Source organism: Mustelus asterias, chromosome 11, assembly GCF_964213995.1.
Source record: "Mustelus asterias chromosome 11, sMusAst1.hap1.1, whole genome shotgun sequence".
In the NCBI taxonomy this organism is placed as follows: Eukaryota; Metazoa; Chordata; class Chondrichthyes; order Carcharhiniformes; family Triakidae; genus Mustelus; species Mustelus asterias.
In genome coordinates, this window is record NC_135811.1 from 8733469 (window position 1) to 8746270 (window position 12802).

General features: G+C 46.1%; 1 protein-coding gene across 1 annotated transcript in view; it reads right to left on the minus strand.

Moving 5' to 3' along the window:
* Positions 1-12802, minus strand: part of LOC144500344 (uncharacterized) — a 198724-nt gene that overhangs the window by 21486 nt on the left and 164436 nt on the right. The window contains exon 13 of the mRNA XM_078223092.1: positions 9289-9366. Within this exon, the coding sequence (XP_078079218.1) occupies positions 9289-9366 (78 nt within the window). The remainder of the gene's footprint in view (positions 1-9288; positions 9367-12802) is intronic.

A 12802-nucleotide genomic window follows, 5' to 3' on the forward strand; every position in this document is an offset into this window, starting at 1 on the left:
TACAGTGCCAGCTATGTGCACCATCTACAAGAGGCACTGCAACAACTCGCCAATGTTCCTTTGACAGCATCTTCCAAATTTGCAACCTCTACTGTGTAGAAGGATGGGGGCAGCAGATGCCTGGGAACACCACCACCTGCAAGTTCCCCTACAAGCCACACACCATCCTGACTTGAAAATATATCACCGTTCCTTCTCTGTCACTGGGTCAAAATTCAGGAACTCTGAGGAACATTGGAATTAGGAGCAGAAGTCGGCAAATTCCACCCTTCGAGCCTGCTCTGCCATTCAATCAGATCATGGCTGATCTCTCCCTGGTCTCAGATCCATCTCCCCACCTGTTCCCCACATCCTTTTATACCTTTTTAAATTAGAAATAGATCTATCTCCTTCTTCTATCTAACTCCCTCTTTAACAGCTCAATGGGTGTACCCACACCAGATGGACTGCAATAATTCAAAATGGCGGCTCTCCACCATGTTCTCAAGGGAAATTGTGGATGGACAATAAATGCTGACCTTGCCAGCAATGCTCAAAAGTATGAAAGAATTTTTTTAAATCCCAAAGACGTCACTGAAACATTATCGAACAAAACATTTGACACTGAAGAGAAAATGGTGACCCAAGACTTGGGTCTTTTAAGGAGCTTCCTAAAAGTGGAAAGAGGGGAGGAGAGAGTTGGGAGGGTATTCCTGAGTTTAGAATGAGGCAGCTAAAGGCAATACAGCCATTGGTAGAGTAAAGGAGATCTGAAATGCACAAGAGGCCAGAACCGAAGGAGCACAGAGTTGTGGAGCTGGAGGAAGCTCTAGAATTTAGGCATAATGTGGAGATGCCGGCGTTGGACTGGGGTGGGGCACAGTAGGAAGTCTCACAACACTAGGTTAAAGTCCAACAGGTTTATTTGGAATCACGAGCTTTCGGAGCGCTGGAGGAAGGAGCGGCGCACCGAAAGCTCGTGATTCCAAATAAACCTGTTGGACTTGAACCCGGTGCTGTGAGACTTTTTAATTAGAATTTAGGGGCGGCTGATTCCATGGAGTGAACTGAAAGCAAGGATGTGGGTGCAATGTGAATCTCAACACCGAAATCAAGCAGCAGCTATTCACAAGTATAAACTAGCTGACACCGTGCAACCAACCGTGAGCACACTTGAAATGGATGAGACCCTTTCACTCATCATCATGAGGTATCTAGCTGTTTTATGTGGGCTTACGTGCTATCACTAAGTGCAGTTGCTTCCCAAGCTGTGACTATCACGCTGCCAATGGCAAATCTTGGATCTAACAAGGCTAATAACGGAGACAACGTTTTGTTTGTTAATGTATCGGGTGCAGGTAGCACTAACGCAGCTACTGGGGAACATTCAAAGCAGTTTTTGTTCCCAAGATGTGGCGTACACTTATCACGTGCCCTTTAACTAAATAGTAATGTATGATTTAAATTATTAGTTCAAAGCCTCGATGAGCAACCCGTCTCGACAGAACCAGTCTGACTCTAATGCCCCTTAAAACATTAAATTATACAATGTCAATATTTACCTTACCCTATTTCAGACAGCATATATTTGTGCCAGAGACATTATCCAGTGAACCGACATAGGAGAGCTTCTGAACCACAAGGACAAAGCCTTCTCTCAATATTGTATGTAGTGAATATCTTGTAAATCCCTTTATAAAGGATAGTTTTCAATGCAAACGCAGAGGAAATAGTCTTCTATTTGCATGCGGCTGTTCAGATTACATTTTTAAGAATATAGATATGAGAATGAGCTCTGAGCAATAAGGATAGAAATGTGCAAATCAAACCGAACAAGACCAGGGTTTGCTAATGTTGGAGAAAATTATTCAGCAGGACATCTGGGTGGCACGGTGGCACAGTGGTTAGCACTGCTGCCTCACAGCGCCAGGGACCCTGGTTCAATTCCTGACTCGGGTCACTGTCTGTGGGGAGTTTGCACGTTCTCCCTGTGTCTGCGTGGGTTTCCTCCGGGTGCTCCGGTTTCCTCCCACAGTCTGAAAGACGTTCTGGTTAGGTGCATTGACCCGAATAGGCGCCGGAGTGTGGCAACTTGGGAATTTTCACAGTAACTTCATTGCAGTGTTAACGTAAGCCTACTTGTAACTTAAACTTAAAATCTTTTTTCCCCAGAAATCTTTATGTTGCTGCTGCATTTTAATCAAATTCAAGCCTGTCTCTGAATGAAAGAAGACACTGTCTTTATATCGCACCCTATATAGCACATAGAAAGAAGCCTTGCATTTATATAGCACCTTTCACAACTTCAGAATGTTGCAAAGGTAACCAATCATAAAATCCCTACAGTGCGGGAGGAGGCCATTCGGCCCATTGAGCCTACACTGACAACAACCCTTCCCAGGCCCTATCCCTGTAACCCCACCTAATTACCTTGCTGATCCTCCTGACACTAAGGGCACGATTTTCCAGCCGCACTCTTCCCAAGACTGGAAAATCCCGCCCGAGGTCAGCGGATCTTTGCATCGTCCATGTCCCGCACGCTACAATTCCCGTGGTGGAAACATTTCGCCCTCAGGGTCAACTTAACACGGCCAATCCACCTAACCCGCACACCTTTGGAGTGTGGGAGGAAACCGGAGCACCCGGAGGAAACCCACGCAGACACGGGGAGAACGTACAGACTCCGCACAGAGAGTCATCCAAGGCCGGAATCGAACCCGGGTCCCTGGCGCTGTGAGACAGCAGTGTTAACCACTGTGCCACCTCTAGTATTTATTTTTATTTTGAAGTGTAGTCACTGATGTAATGCAAGAAACACAGCAGCCAATTTTCACAAAGCAAGCTCCCACAGACAGCAATGACCAGAGAATCTGATTGTTGTGATGTGGACTGGGATTAAATAATCGCCAGGACGCTGGGGTACTGTCACTCTTTCTCGTCTTCAGAATACTGCCACAAGATATTTTATCTCCACCTCTGAGAGCAGACCGGACCTCTGTAATCTGCAAGGCAGCACTTCCAACAGCGTACATAGTTCCTCAGTGGCTGTGTCGCGAATTAACCGGGATGATGCACGGTGAGTGCTCAAAAACTACGCACTAGGAGAACAACACAGTGGGATAGCCTCACTATGATGTTCTGACCGGGTTCTGTAAAACAGTCTCAATTATAGCATTCCGCAGCCAAAAAAACGCCAGATAAAATACCAATGGCATTGCATTAAGTTGATCTTTCTCTACACCCTAGCTACGACTGTAACATTCTGCACTCTCTTGTTTCCTTCTCGATGAACGGTATGCTTTGTCTGTACAGCGCCCAAGAAACAATACTTTTCACTGTATGCTAATACATGTGACAAAAATAAATCAAATCAAATCAGTTTGGTGTGCACTTTCAACCAATACAATTCACCATCTTTCCAATCCTTAGTTTGCATGTTTATCGCCATACACACAGGTGTCCAATCCTTGACATTTTAGCACACAATGTTCAGTAAAGACAGTGTAATGAGATCTTAGTCCTCACATTACTAATCGCAGAGGAGAATGGGTGAGCCATGAGAATGACAGGGTTGGGAGACCAGCAGTGGGAAGAATAGGGTTAGGTTGGGGCATTGGGATGCCATCTTAGCCAAACCTCCAGGAAAGCATCCATCTAGAGTTAGGGGTGGCACAGTGGGTAGCACTGCTGCTTGACGGCGCCAGGGACCCGCTTCCATTCCGGCCTCGGGTCACTGTCTGTGTGGAGTTTGCATGTTCCACCCGTGTCTGCGTGGGTTTCCTCCGGGTGCTCCGGTTTCCTCCCACAGTCCAAAAGATGCGCGGGTTAGGTGGATTGGCCGTGCGAAATTGCCCCCGAGTGTTAGGGGGACTAGCTAGGGTAAATGCATGGGTTTACGGGGTGAGCCTGGGTGGGATTGTGTTCGGTGCAGACTCGATGGGCCGAATGGCCTCCTTCTGCACTGTATAACTCTATGATTTTAAACATCCTTATCATTCCTATCCACAAACTGCACCCAGGAGTTGGTCCCAATATTTACTTATGCTGATTATGCAGACCCACACCTTTCACCTGCTATCGGCTGACTCCAAAGCCCACAGTAGTTCCTCACTACCATACTGGAGTGTCAACCTAGATTTGGGCACTCTAATCTCTGGACTGGGACTTGAACCAATAACCTTCTGACTCAAAGGTGTTACCCACTGGAGCACAGTTATTTGACCTTCTCTCTGCTGTAAAATACTGTGACTCTAACTCGCTCTGAATCAGGCGAGTGAAAGATTAGCCTGATCCAGGAGGGAAGCTCTTCTGAAGTTGGAAGTATTGTCTGAACAGGCAAACTATATCCCTGGCCTGTTTAAAGTTTATTGATTAGTGTCACAAATAGGCTTACATTAACACTGCAATGAAGTTACTGTGAAAATCCCCTAGTCACCACACTCCGGCGCCTGTTCGGGTACACTGAGGGAGAGTTTAGCATGACCAATGCACCTAACCAGCACGTCTTTTGGACTGTGGGAGGAAACCGGAGCACCCGGAGGAAACCCACACAACATGGGGAGAATGTGCCAACTCCACACAGACAGTGACCCCGAGTTGAACCCGAGTCCCTGGCGTTGTGAGGCAGCAGTGCTAACCACTGTGCCACCGTGCTGCCTATCCAACCTGGCAGTTGAATACAAATACACAAGGTGAGAAATTAATTGGCTCCAGCATCACTAATGTGTAAAGGACTGCAAAATCCTGCGCCTTTTTAAAATCAATCTGCGGGAAAAACTTATTAATCAGCTATTATTAATAATTAATACATATCTATTTCTATTTATTCTGCCTATTGGCCTGTGAGATTTCACACAGACAATATGAACACTCTCTTACACTGATATGAAGATACTTTTGTCTCAGTTTCTCCTCTTTTGTGATACTCATTCTGCCTGTATCGTTTTTCCCATGAACTCTTTTTCCGCCAATTTAAGACTGAGATGAAGAGGAATTTCTTCTCTCTGAGGGTTGAGAGTCTTTGGAACTCCTTGCCGCAGTGGGCTGTCGGGCAGAGTCTGTTTGTATGTTTAAGGTTGAGATAGCTAGGTTTTTGTTCAGTAAAGGAATCAAGGGTTATGGGGAAAGGGCAGGGAAGTGGATGTGAGGAACGTCGGATCAACTGTGACCCTGTTGCATGGTGGAGCAGGCTCAAGGGGCCGAATGGCCTATTCCTATTCCTATTTCTAATGGTATTATATCTCTTTGCCCCTTCAACTTTGCTCTCTTGACTCTCTGTAGAGAGATGTGGCATCAAAGGCTCCTTCTGGGTGGCACGGTGGCACAGCGGTTAGCACTGCTGCCTCACAACACCAGGGACCTGGGTTCAATTCTGGCTTGGATCATTGTCTGTGAGGAGTCTGCATGTTCTCCCTGTGTCTGCGTGGGTTTCCTCCGGGTGCTCCGGTTTCCTCCCGCACTCCAAAGATGTAGAGGTTAAGTGGATTGGCCACGCTAAATTTCCCTTAGCGTCCCAAGATGTGTAGGTTAGATGAATTAGCAGGGTGGGGTTACGGGGATGGAGCAAGGAGTGGTCCTGGGTAAGATGCTCTTTCGGAGGGTCAGTGCAGGCTCAATGGGCCGAATGGCTCTCCTTCTGCACTGTAGGTGCTTACTCCTCTCTCAATTGCTCCTACTTTGCCTCAGGTTGCCTCACCTTGGGGGTTTGTTTAGCTCAGTTGGCTGGACGGTTGCTTCATGATGCAGAGCGACATGAACAGCGTGGGTTCAATTCCCGTACCAGCTGAGGTTATCCATCCCCTTGAGGGAGAGCTGACTGGCGGTGATTTAATCTGTGCATCCTAAACCCCTGCCCTTTCTGCCCTTCCCACCACCTCCACACAAACACTATCATTTACCCTTCAAACAAGCCAATTCTGCCTCCTCCCCTACCCTTGCGATTCAGCTAACCCTCCCAATTACTCCCTCCACACTCCCAGTCACATGCTTAATACAAAATCAGCCCAGGTTAAAAACTCCACATACCCTTAGACTTATGGGAGAAACTGAGGCTTTCAAGTTAAAAACTCTAATGAAAGCTTTGAGAGACAATTTAATTTAGAATATAATTATACCACTGTGCATGATGTAATTATTTTTAAAGGGTGTTTCAACCCTTATTTTTGGATAGTTTAAATGTCAGTAATAGAGAGATTGCAATGACAACTTAAAAAACATTTTCAGAAATAATTTGGAATGAATTTTTGGAACCAGGCAACCAGTTTAGACAATCTCAAAATAGTCTAACTGTAACATTGTAGCTTTAACTCTGCCACCTTCAGGACGAACTGGTAATCGACTTCAGGAAGCATGAACATGCCCCTGTCTACATCAACAGGGACAAAGTAGAAAGGGAGAGTTTCAAGTTTTTAGGTGTCCAGATCATCAACAACCTGTCCTGGTCCCTCCATGCCGACACTATAGTTAAGAAAGCCCACCAATGCCTCTACTTTCTCAGGAGACTAAGGAAATTTGGCATGTCAGCTACGATCTCACCAACTTTTACAGATGCATCATAGAAAGCATTCGTTCTGGTTGTATCTCAGCTTGGTATAGCTCCTGCTCTGCCCAAGACCACAAGGAACTACAAAAGGTCGTGAATGAAGCCCAGTCCATCACGCAAACCAGCCTCCCATCCATTGACTCTGTCTACACTTCCCGCTGCCTCGGCAAAGCAGCCAGCATAATTAAGAACCCCATGCACCCCGGATATTCTCTCTTCCACCTTCTTCCATCAGGAAAAAGGTACAAAAGTCTGAGGTCACCTATCAGCTGACTTAAGAACAGCTTCTTCCCTGCTACCATCAGACTTTTGAATGGACCTACCTTGCATGAAGTTGATCTTTCTCTACACCCTAACTATAACTGTGACACTACATTCTGCACTCTCTCATTTCCTTCTCTATGAACGGTATGCTTTGTCTGTATAGCGCACAAGAAACAATACTTTTCACTGTATGTTAATAATAAATCAAATCAAATCAAAATAGTCTAACTGTAAAATCGCAGCTTTAACTTTCAGAGTGCCCCCTTGAGGACTAACCGGTACTGCAGGTATCAAAAAATAACAGCAAAGTGCATGCCCCAGATACCCAAGGCCGGGATTTTCTGGCCCTTCCCATCAGTGGGATTTTCCAGTCCCGCCAAAGGCGACCGCCCAGAGTGGGTTCCCCGGCAGCTCGGCCAGCGAGCAATGCAAATGGCCATCGATTTCAGCGGGTTCTTCAGGCGGCCAATGACGAGCCACCTCTACCGTCGGAAAAACCACCACGGGAAAGGCCGGAAAATCCAGGCCCAAATGTAATATATAACGGAGAGGTGAAAGCGGATTTTAAAGAGGATTGAACAGTTGCAACCCCAGAGACCCAAACACAAATATCGAGTCAGACGCTTTGGAGGTGCTGTCTCTCAGATTTGATGTTAAGTTGAGGCCTTGTCGCTCCTCTGGGGTGGATGTACAAGATCTCGTGGCCCTACTACCTGGTGAACGATTATCCCTCAATCAACATCACACAACGTAACCAGATTATTTGCTCATTATCAGATTGCTGTTTGTGGGATCTTGCTGTGTCAAACTGGCTGCCACTTTTCCTACAGCAGTGACTACACATCATTGGTGGCAAAATGGCCTGAGGTTGTGAAAGGTGCTAGCCTTTCTTTCTTTTTGTTCAAGAAGTGGATAACTATCTTGAGTGTTAGCCTAACACTCAAGGTAGTTATCCGCTTTTCCCCCATTCTCTTGCCCTTAGAAATATTCAAAAAATAAGTTTTAAAAAGTTTTGTGTTGTGAAGATGCATCCAGCCCCCAACATACTTCACTTAGAAATTAGAATCAGCATAGTGAGACTGGAAACCCATTCATTTGGTTTCTATTTGAACCCAGGTATCCGAGCTAAAAAGGGCAAGAGTTGAGGTCAAGATAATTGATTCATTTGCAAAAAAAACATCTGATGCTCTGGTAGGATTGGTACCTTGGAAGTTTGAGATCATTTCTCGGCCTTTTGGCTAAGTTCAAGTGTTGGATCAAGCCCAAGATCTGGGCACAATGCCTCATCTTGTCAGCTTGGATCTTGTTTGCCTCTCTTGTGGGGACCTTGAATTGGATTCAATTGGATTTTGAATTTGGTTTTTGGAGCAAGCAAGGAATGGATTCAGGTTTGCCCAGTCCACTCTGAGCATTGGCTTTGGAACTTTAAGAACGGAGTAATTTTTTAAAAAATAGTTAGGCTGAAAGAGCCATTTTCATCCAAAGCTACGTTGTCACCACTCAGTCCTTTACCCATTCACTTGCTTGTTGCGACAATTTCCTTTTATTCATTCGTGGGACACGGGCATCACTGGCTGACCAGTATTTATTGCCTATCCCTAATTGCCCTTGAGAAGGTGGTGGTGAGCTGCCTTCTTGAGAGTAGCTTGCTCGGCCATTTCAGAGGGCAATTAAGAGTCAACCACATTGCTGTGACTCTGGAGTCACATATAGGCCAGACCAGGTAAGGACGGCAGATTTCCTTCCCTAAAGGATATTAGTGAACCAGATGCACAATCGACAATGGTTTCATGGTTCTCATTAGATTCTTAATTCCAGATTTTGTTTTATTGAATTCAAATTCCACCATCTGCCATGGTGGGATTCGAACATTAGCTGAGTTTCTGGATTAATAGTCTAGCGACAAAAACACGAGGCCATCACCTCCTCCTGATCAAACTGATCCAAAACACAAATGTCTTTGCAGGACATTGGGACTTGTCGTGAGATCTGGAGTTGTGCTCAATAACGCTTCTGATGAAGGAGCAACAATACAGAATGTTCCCTCACATTAAGGGCGGGTACGGTGGCACAGTGGTTAGCACTGCTGCCTCGCAGCACCAGGGATCCAGGTTCAATTCCGACCTTGGGTGACTGCCTGTATGGAGTTTGCACGTCCTCCCCCTGTCTGCGTGGGTTTCCTCTGGGTACTCTGGTTTCCTCCCACAGTCCAAAGATATGTGGTGGATTGACCAAACTGCCTCTTACCGTCAGGGGGGCTAACAGGGTAAATACGTGGGGTTACGGGTTAGGGCCTAGTTGGGACTGTTGTTGGTACAGGCTCGATGGGCCGAATGGCCTCCTTCCGCAAAGCAGGGATTGTCAGATTGTTAAAATATGCAGAGTGCACAATGGGGTAGACTGCACGTGATCTAATAAAGGAGGGCTGAATGGAATGATTTGCTCCAATTAATGCCAATGAAACCCATGCTGTTTGATAAGCCGCAGATACAAAGCACACTTACTTCCTGAACAGATCTTTAAGCTGTTTCTCTTTGACGTGAACGGTAACATTTCCAATCCATAGCGATGCACACGGCAGCCTGAGGGAGGGAGAAAACAAGATAATTGACCAAGTCAACACTCCTCCCTCAATCACCACCACCAAATGTAGATGAACTGGTCACTCATCTGAATCGCAGAGTCTTGCCATGCACAGGATGGCTGCCACAATCGCCTGCACAAGGCTGCTGGTGTACGTCACAGTGCTTGGAGATATTTCTGAGATGCAAGAACGTTTTGAGTAAATACTAATTGTTAACAAGATCTCGATGTATATTACTTTCACTATCTCTGGAAGAAAATATCTGGAAATTCTCACTTGTCAACCTTTTAACCAACAAGGGATTTTTCTTTAATCGTCCCGCTGTAACAGGACCGACAATTACAGAAGAGGTTGTTTTTCCACACATTAGTCATGCCTTTAAACACGCAGCCCGCCGCCACATTGGTGACACTTGTTTACCATCATCTAATCCAAACACAGACTAATTGCCGAGTGTCTTTGTAAAAAAAACATTTGCAACACCCCCATTACTTTGAACAGCAGAAATTAAAGATGTGGCACTCAGCTCCCCGGAGGATCTCCCACCAAGCAGTTAGCCTCAGAGACTGGGACAGCCCGAGACTCTTTCATTGTCCTCTGCTGCGTCAGCTGATCCTAGCCAGGACTACAACAACTATCCTCCTCAAAATCCTAAAGAACAAAGAAAACAGTACGGCGCAGGAACAGGCCCTTCGGCCCTCCAAGCCTGCGCCAATCACGTTGTCCAATCTAGACCAACCACCTGCATCCCTCTATTCCCCATCTGTTCATGTGTCTATCTTGATAAGTCTTAAATGTCACTAACGTATCTGCCTCAACCACCTCACTTGGCAGTGCATTCCAGGCCCCCACCACCCTTTGTGTAAAAAACTTCCCCCGCACATCTCCACTAAACAAGGTTCACAAGGATGTTGCCGGGACTTGAGAAGCTGAGTTACAGAGAGAGATTGAATAGGTTGGGACTTTATTCCCTGGAGGTAGAAGATTGAGGGGAGATTTGATAGAGGTGTATAAGATTTTGATGGGTATAGATAGAGTGAATGCAAGCAGGCTTTTTCCGCTGAGGCTCGGGGAGAAAAAAACCAGAGGGCATGGGTTAAGGGTGAAAGGAGAAAAGTTTAAAGGGAATATTAGGGGGGGCTTCTTCACGCAGAGAGTGGTGGGAGTGTGGAATGAGCTGCCGGATAAAGTGGTAAATGCCACTTTTAACATTTAAGAAAAACTTGGACGGGTTCATGGATGAGAGGGGTGTGGAGGGATATGATCCAAGTGCAGGTCAGTGGGACTAGGCATAAAATGGTTCGGCACAGACAAGAAGGGCCAAAAGGCCTGTTTCTGAGCTGTAATTTTCTATGGTTCTATGGTTCTATGAACCTTTCCCCCCTTACCTTGAACTTGTGTCCCCTTGTAATGGTCATTCCTGCCCTGGGAAAAAGCTTCCCAACTGTTCACCCTATCTATACCTCTCATAATTTTATAAACTTCTATCAGGTCTCCCCTCAGCCTCCGTCTTTCCAGGGAGAACAATCCCAGTTTATTCAATCTCCCCTCATAGCTAATACCAGGCAACATCCTGGTAAACTTTTTCTGTGCTCCCTCCAAAGCCTTCACCTCCCTCTGGTAGTGTGGCGACCAGAATTGGACACATTATTCCAAATGTGGCCTAACCAGCGTTTTCCCAGTTCTTTTCACTGCCCCTTTCTTCTGGTGCCTCATTCGTGCCTTTGTTACGTGCGGACTTGAATATTCCAACAGTCCTCCCACATTCTAACCTCGGTAAATGTGAAGTCAGACCAAACTCTGCTGCCCCTGCCCTTGTCCTACCATCCAACAAGTCTAGCTCACCCACCACCCCTTGTGCTCAAAGTGACTTGCAAAAGGAAATTCGATAAATACTGGAAGAGGAAACATTGATGGGGTTATAGGGCAAAAGCAGGGGGGTACGTGGAACTGAAAGTCAGCCCTGACACCGTGGGCCGAACAGCCTACTCCCATGCTGCTTTATTCTACGGTACCTATTTTGCTTCAGTAAGTTGGTACTCTACTCGAATAAGGGACAACTGGAAGCAGCAACGAGGGGGAAAAAACAACCAACACTCCAGTTCCTGTTACCCAGCCATCTTTGGGTGTGTAGACAAAAGGGACAAGGGGAGATACAAAGAACAGTACAGCACAGGAACACCCCTCAGGCCCAATAAACCTGTGCCTCTCTTATCTAATATTTTCTTGTCTCTATGTGGTCCATATCCCTCTATTCCCTGCCTAATCATGTAGATATCCAGATGCCTTTTGAACGCTGTTATGGAATCTGCTGTGGGGAGAGAATAGAGCCAACGTTTCGAGCCTGGATGACTCTTCATCAGAGCTGGAGACAAAGAAAATAGGACAAGATTTATACTGTAAGGGTGAAGGGGGGAGGTATTATACTGGAGAAATGGCCACTTGACTGAAACACCTGTGGAACCTGCAACAGCTTCAACAGAACACACGCCGAGAGAAATGGTCGCTGAGGGACAGAAAAATTGTCAAGAAGATTAAGAAGATTAGTTTTTAAATTGCTGAGGTTTAATACCTATGATCATGTCTGTAGTCTAAATTGTCCCAGCTGAACACCAGGTAATTGCTTGTGAGTGAGAGAAACGTGAGTATTTAAGGTGAGCATAATTACACGCTTGTGTTAAATACTAACTAATCAGGACAGCATGCATAAAAGCTAACACATGTGGAGACAGAATAAGTGTTGTTCTCTGCGCTGTTACGAACAGGAGGGGGGGTTAATTTAAACAGTCCTGATTTCTTCTCCTGTTAGGAGCGCCACGGTGGCACAGTGGTTACACCAACACTGCTGCCTCACAGCAAGAGGTCTCACAACACCAGGTTAAAGTCCAACATGTTTATTTGGTAGCACAAGCTTTCGGAATGTTGCTCCTTCTTCAGGTGAGTGAGGAGTTCTGTTCACAAACAGGGTATATACAGACACAGTCTCGATTTACAAGATAATGGTTGGAATGCGAGTCTTTTACAGGTAATCAAGTCTTTACAGGTACAGACAATGTGAGCGGAGAGAGGGTTAAGCACAGGTTAAAGAGATGTGTATTGTCTCCAGCCAGGACAGTTAGTGAGATTTTGCAAGCCCAGGCAAGTCGTGGGGGTTACAGATAGTGTGACATGAACCAAGATCCCGGTTGAGGCCGTTCTCATGTGTGCGGAACTTGGCTATCAGTTTTTGCTCGGCGGCTCTGCGCTGTCGTGTATCGTGAAGGCCGCCTTGGAGAACGCTTACCCGAAGATCAGAGGCTAAATGCCCGTGACTGCTGAAGTGTTCCCCAAGGCGGCCTTCACGACACACGACAACGCAGAATCGCCGAGCAAAAACTGATAGCCAAGTTCCGCACACATGAGAACAGCCCCAACCGGGATCTTGGGTTCATGTC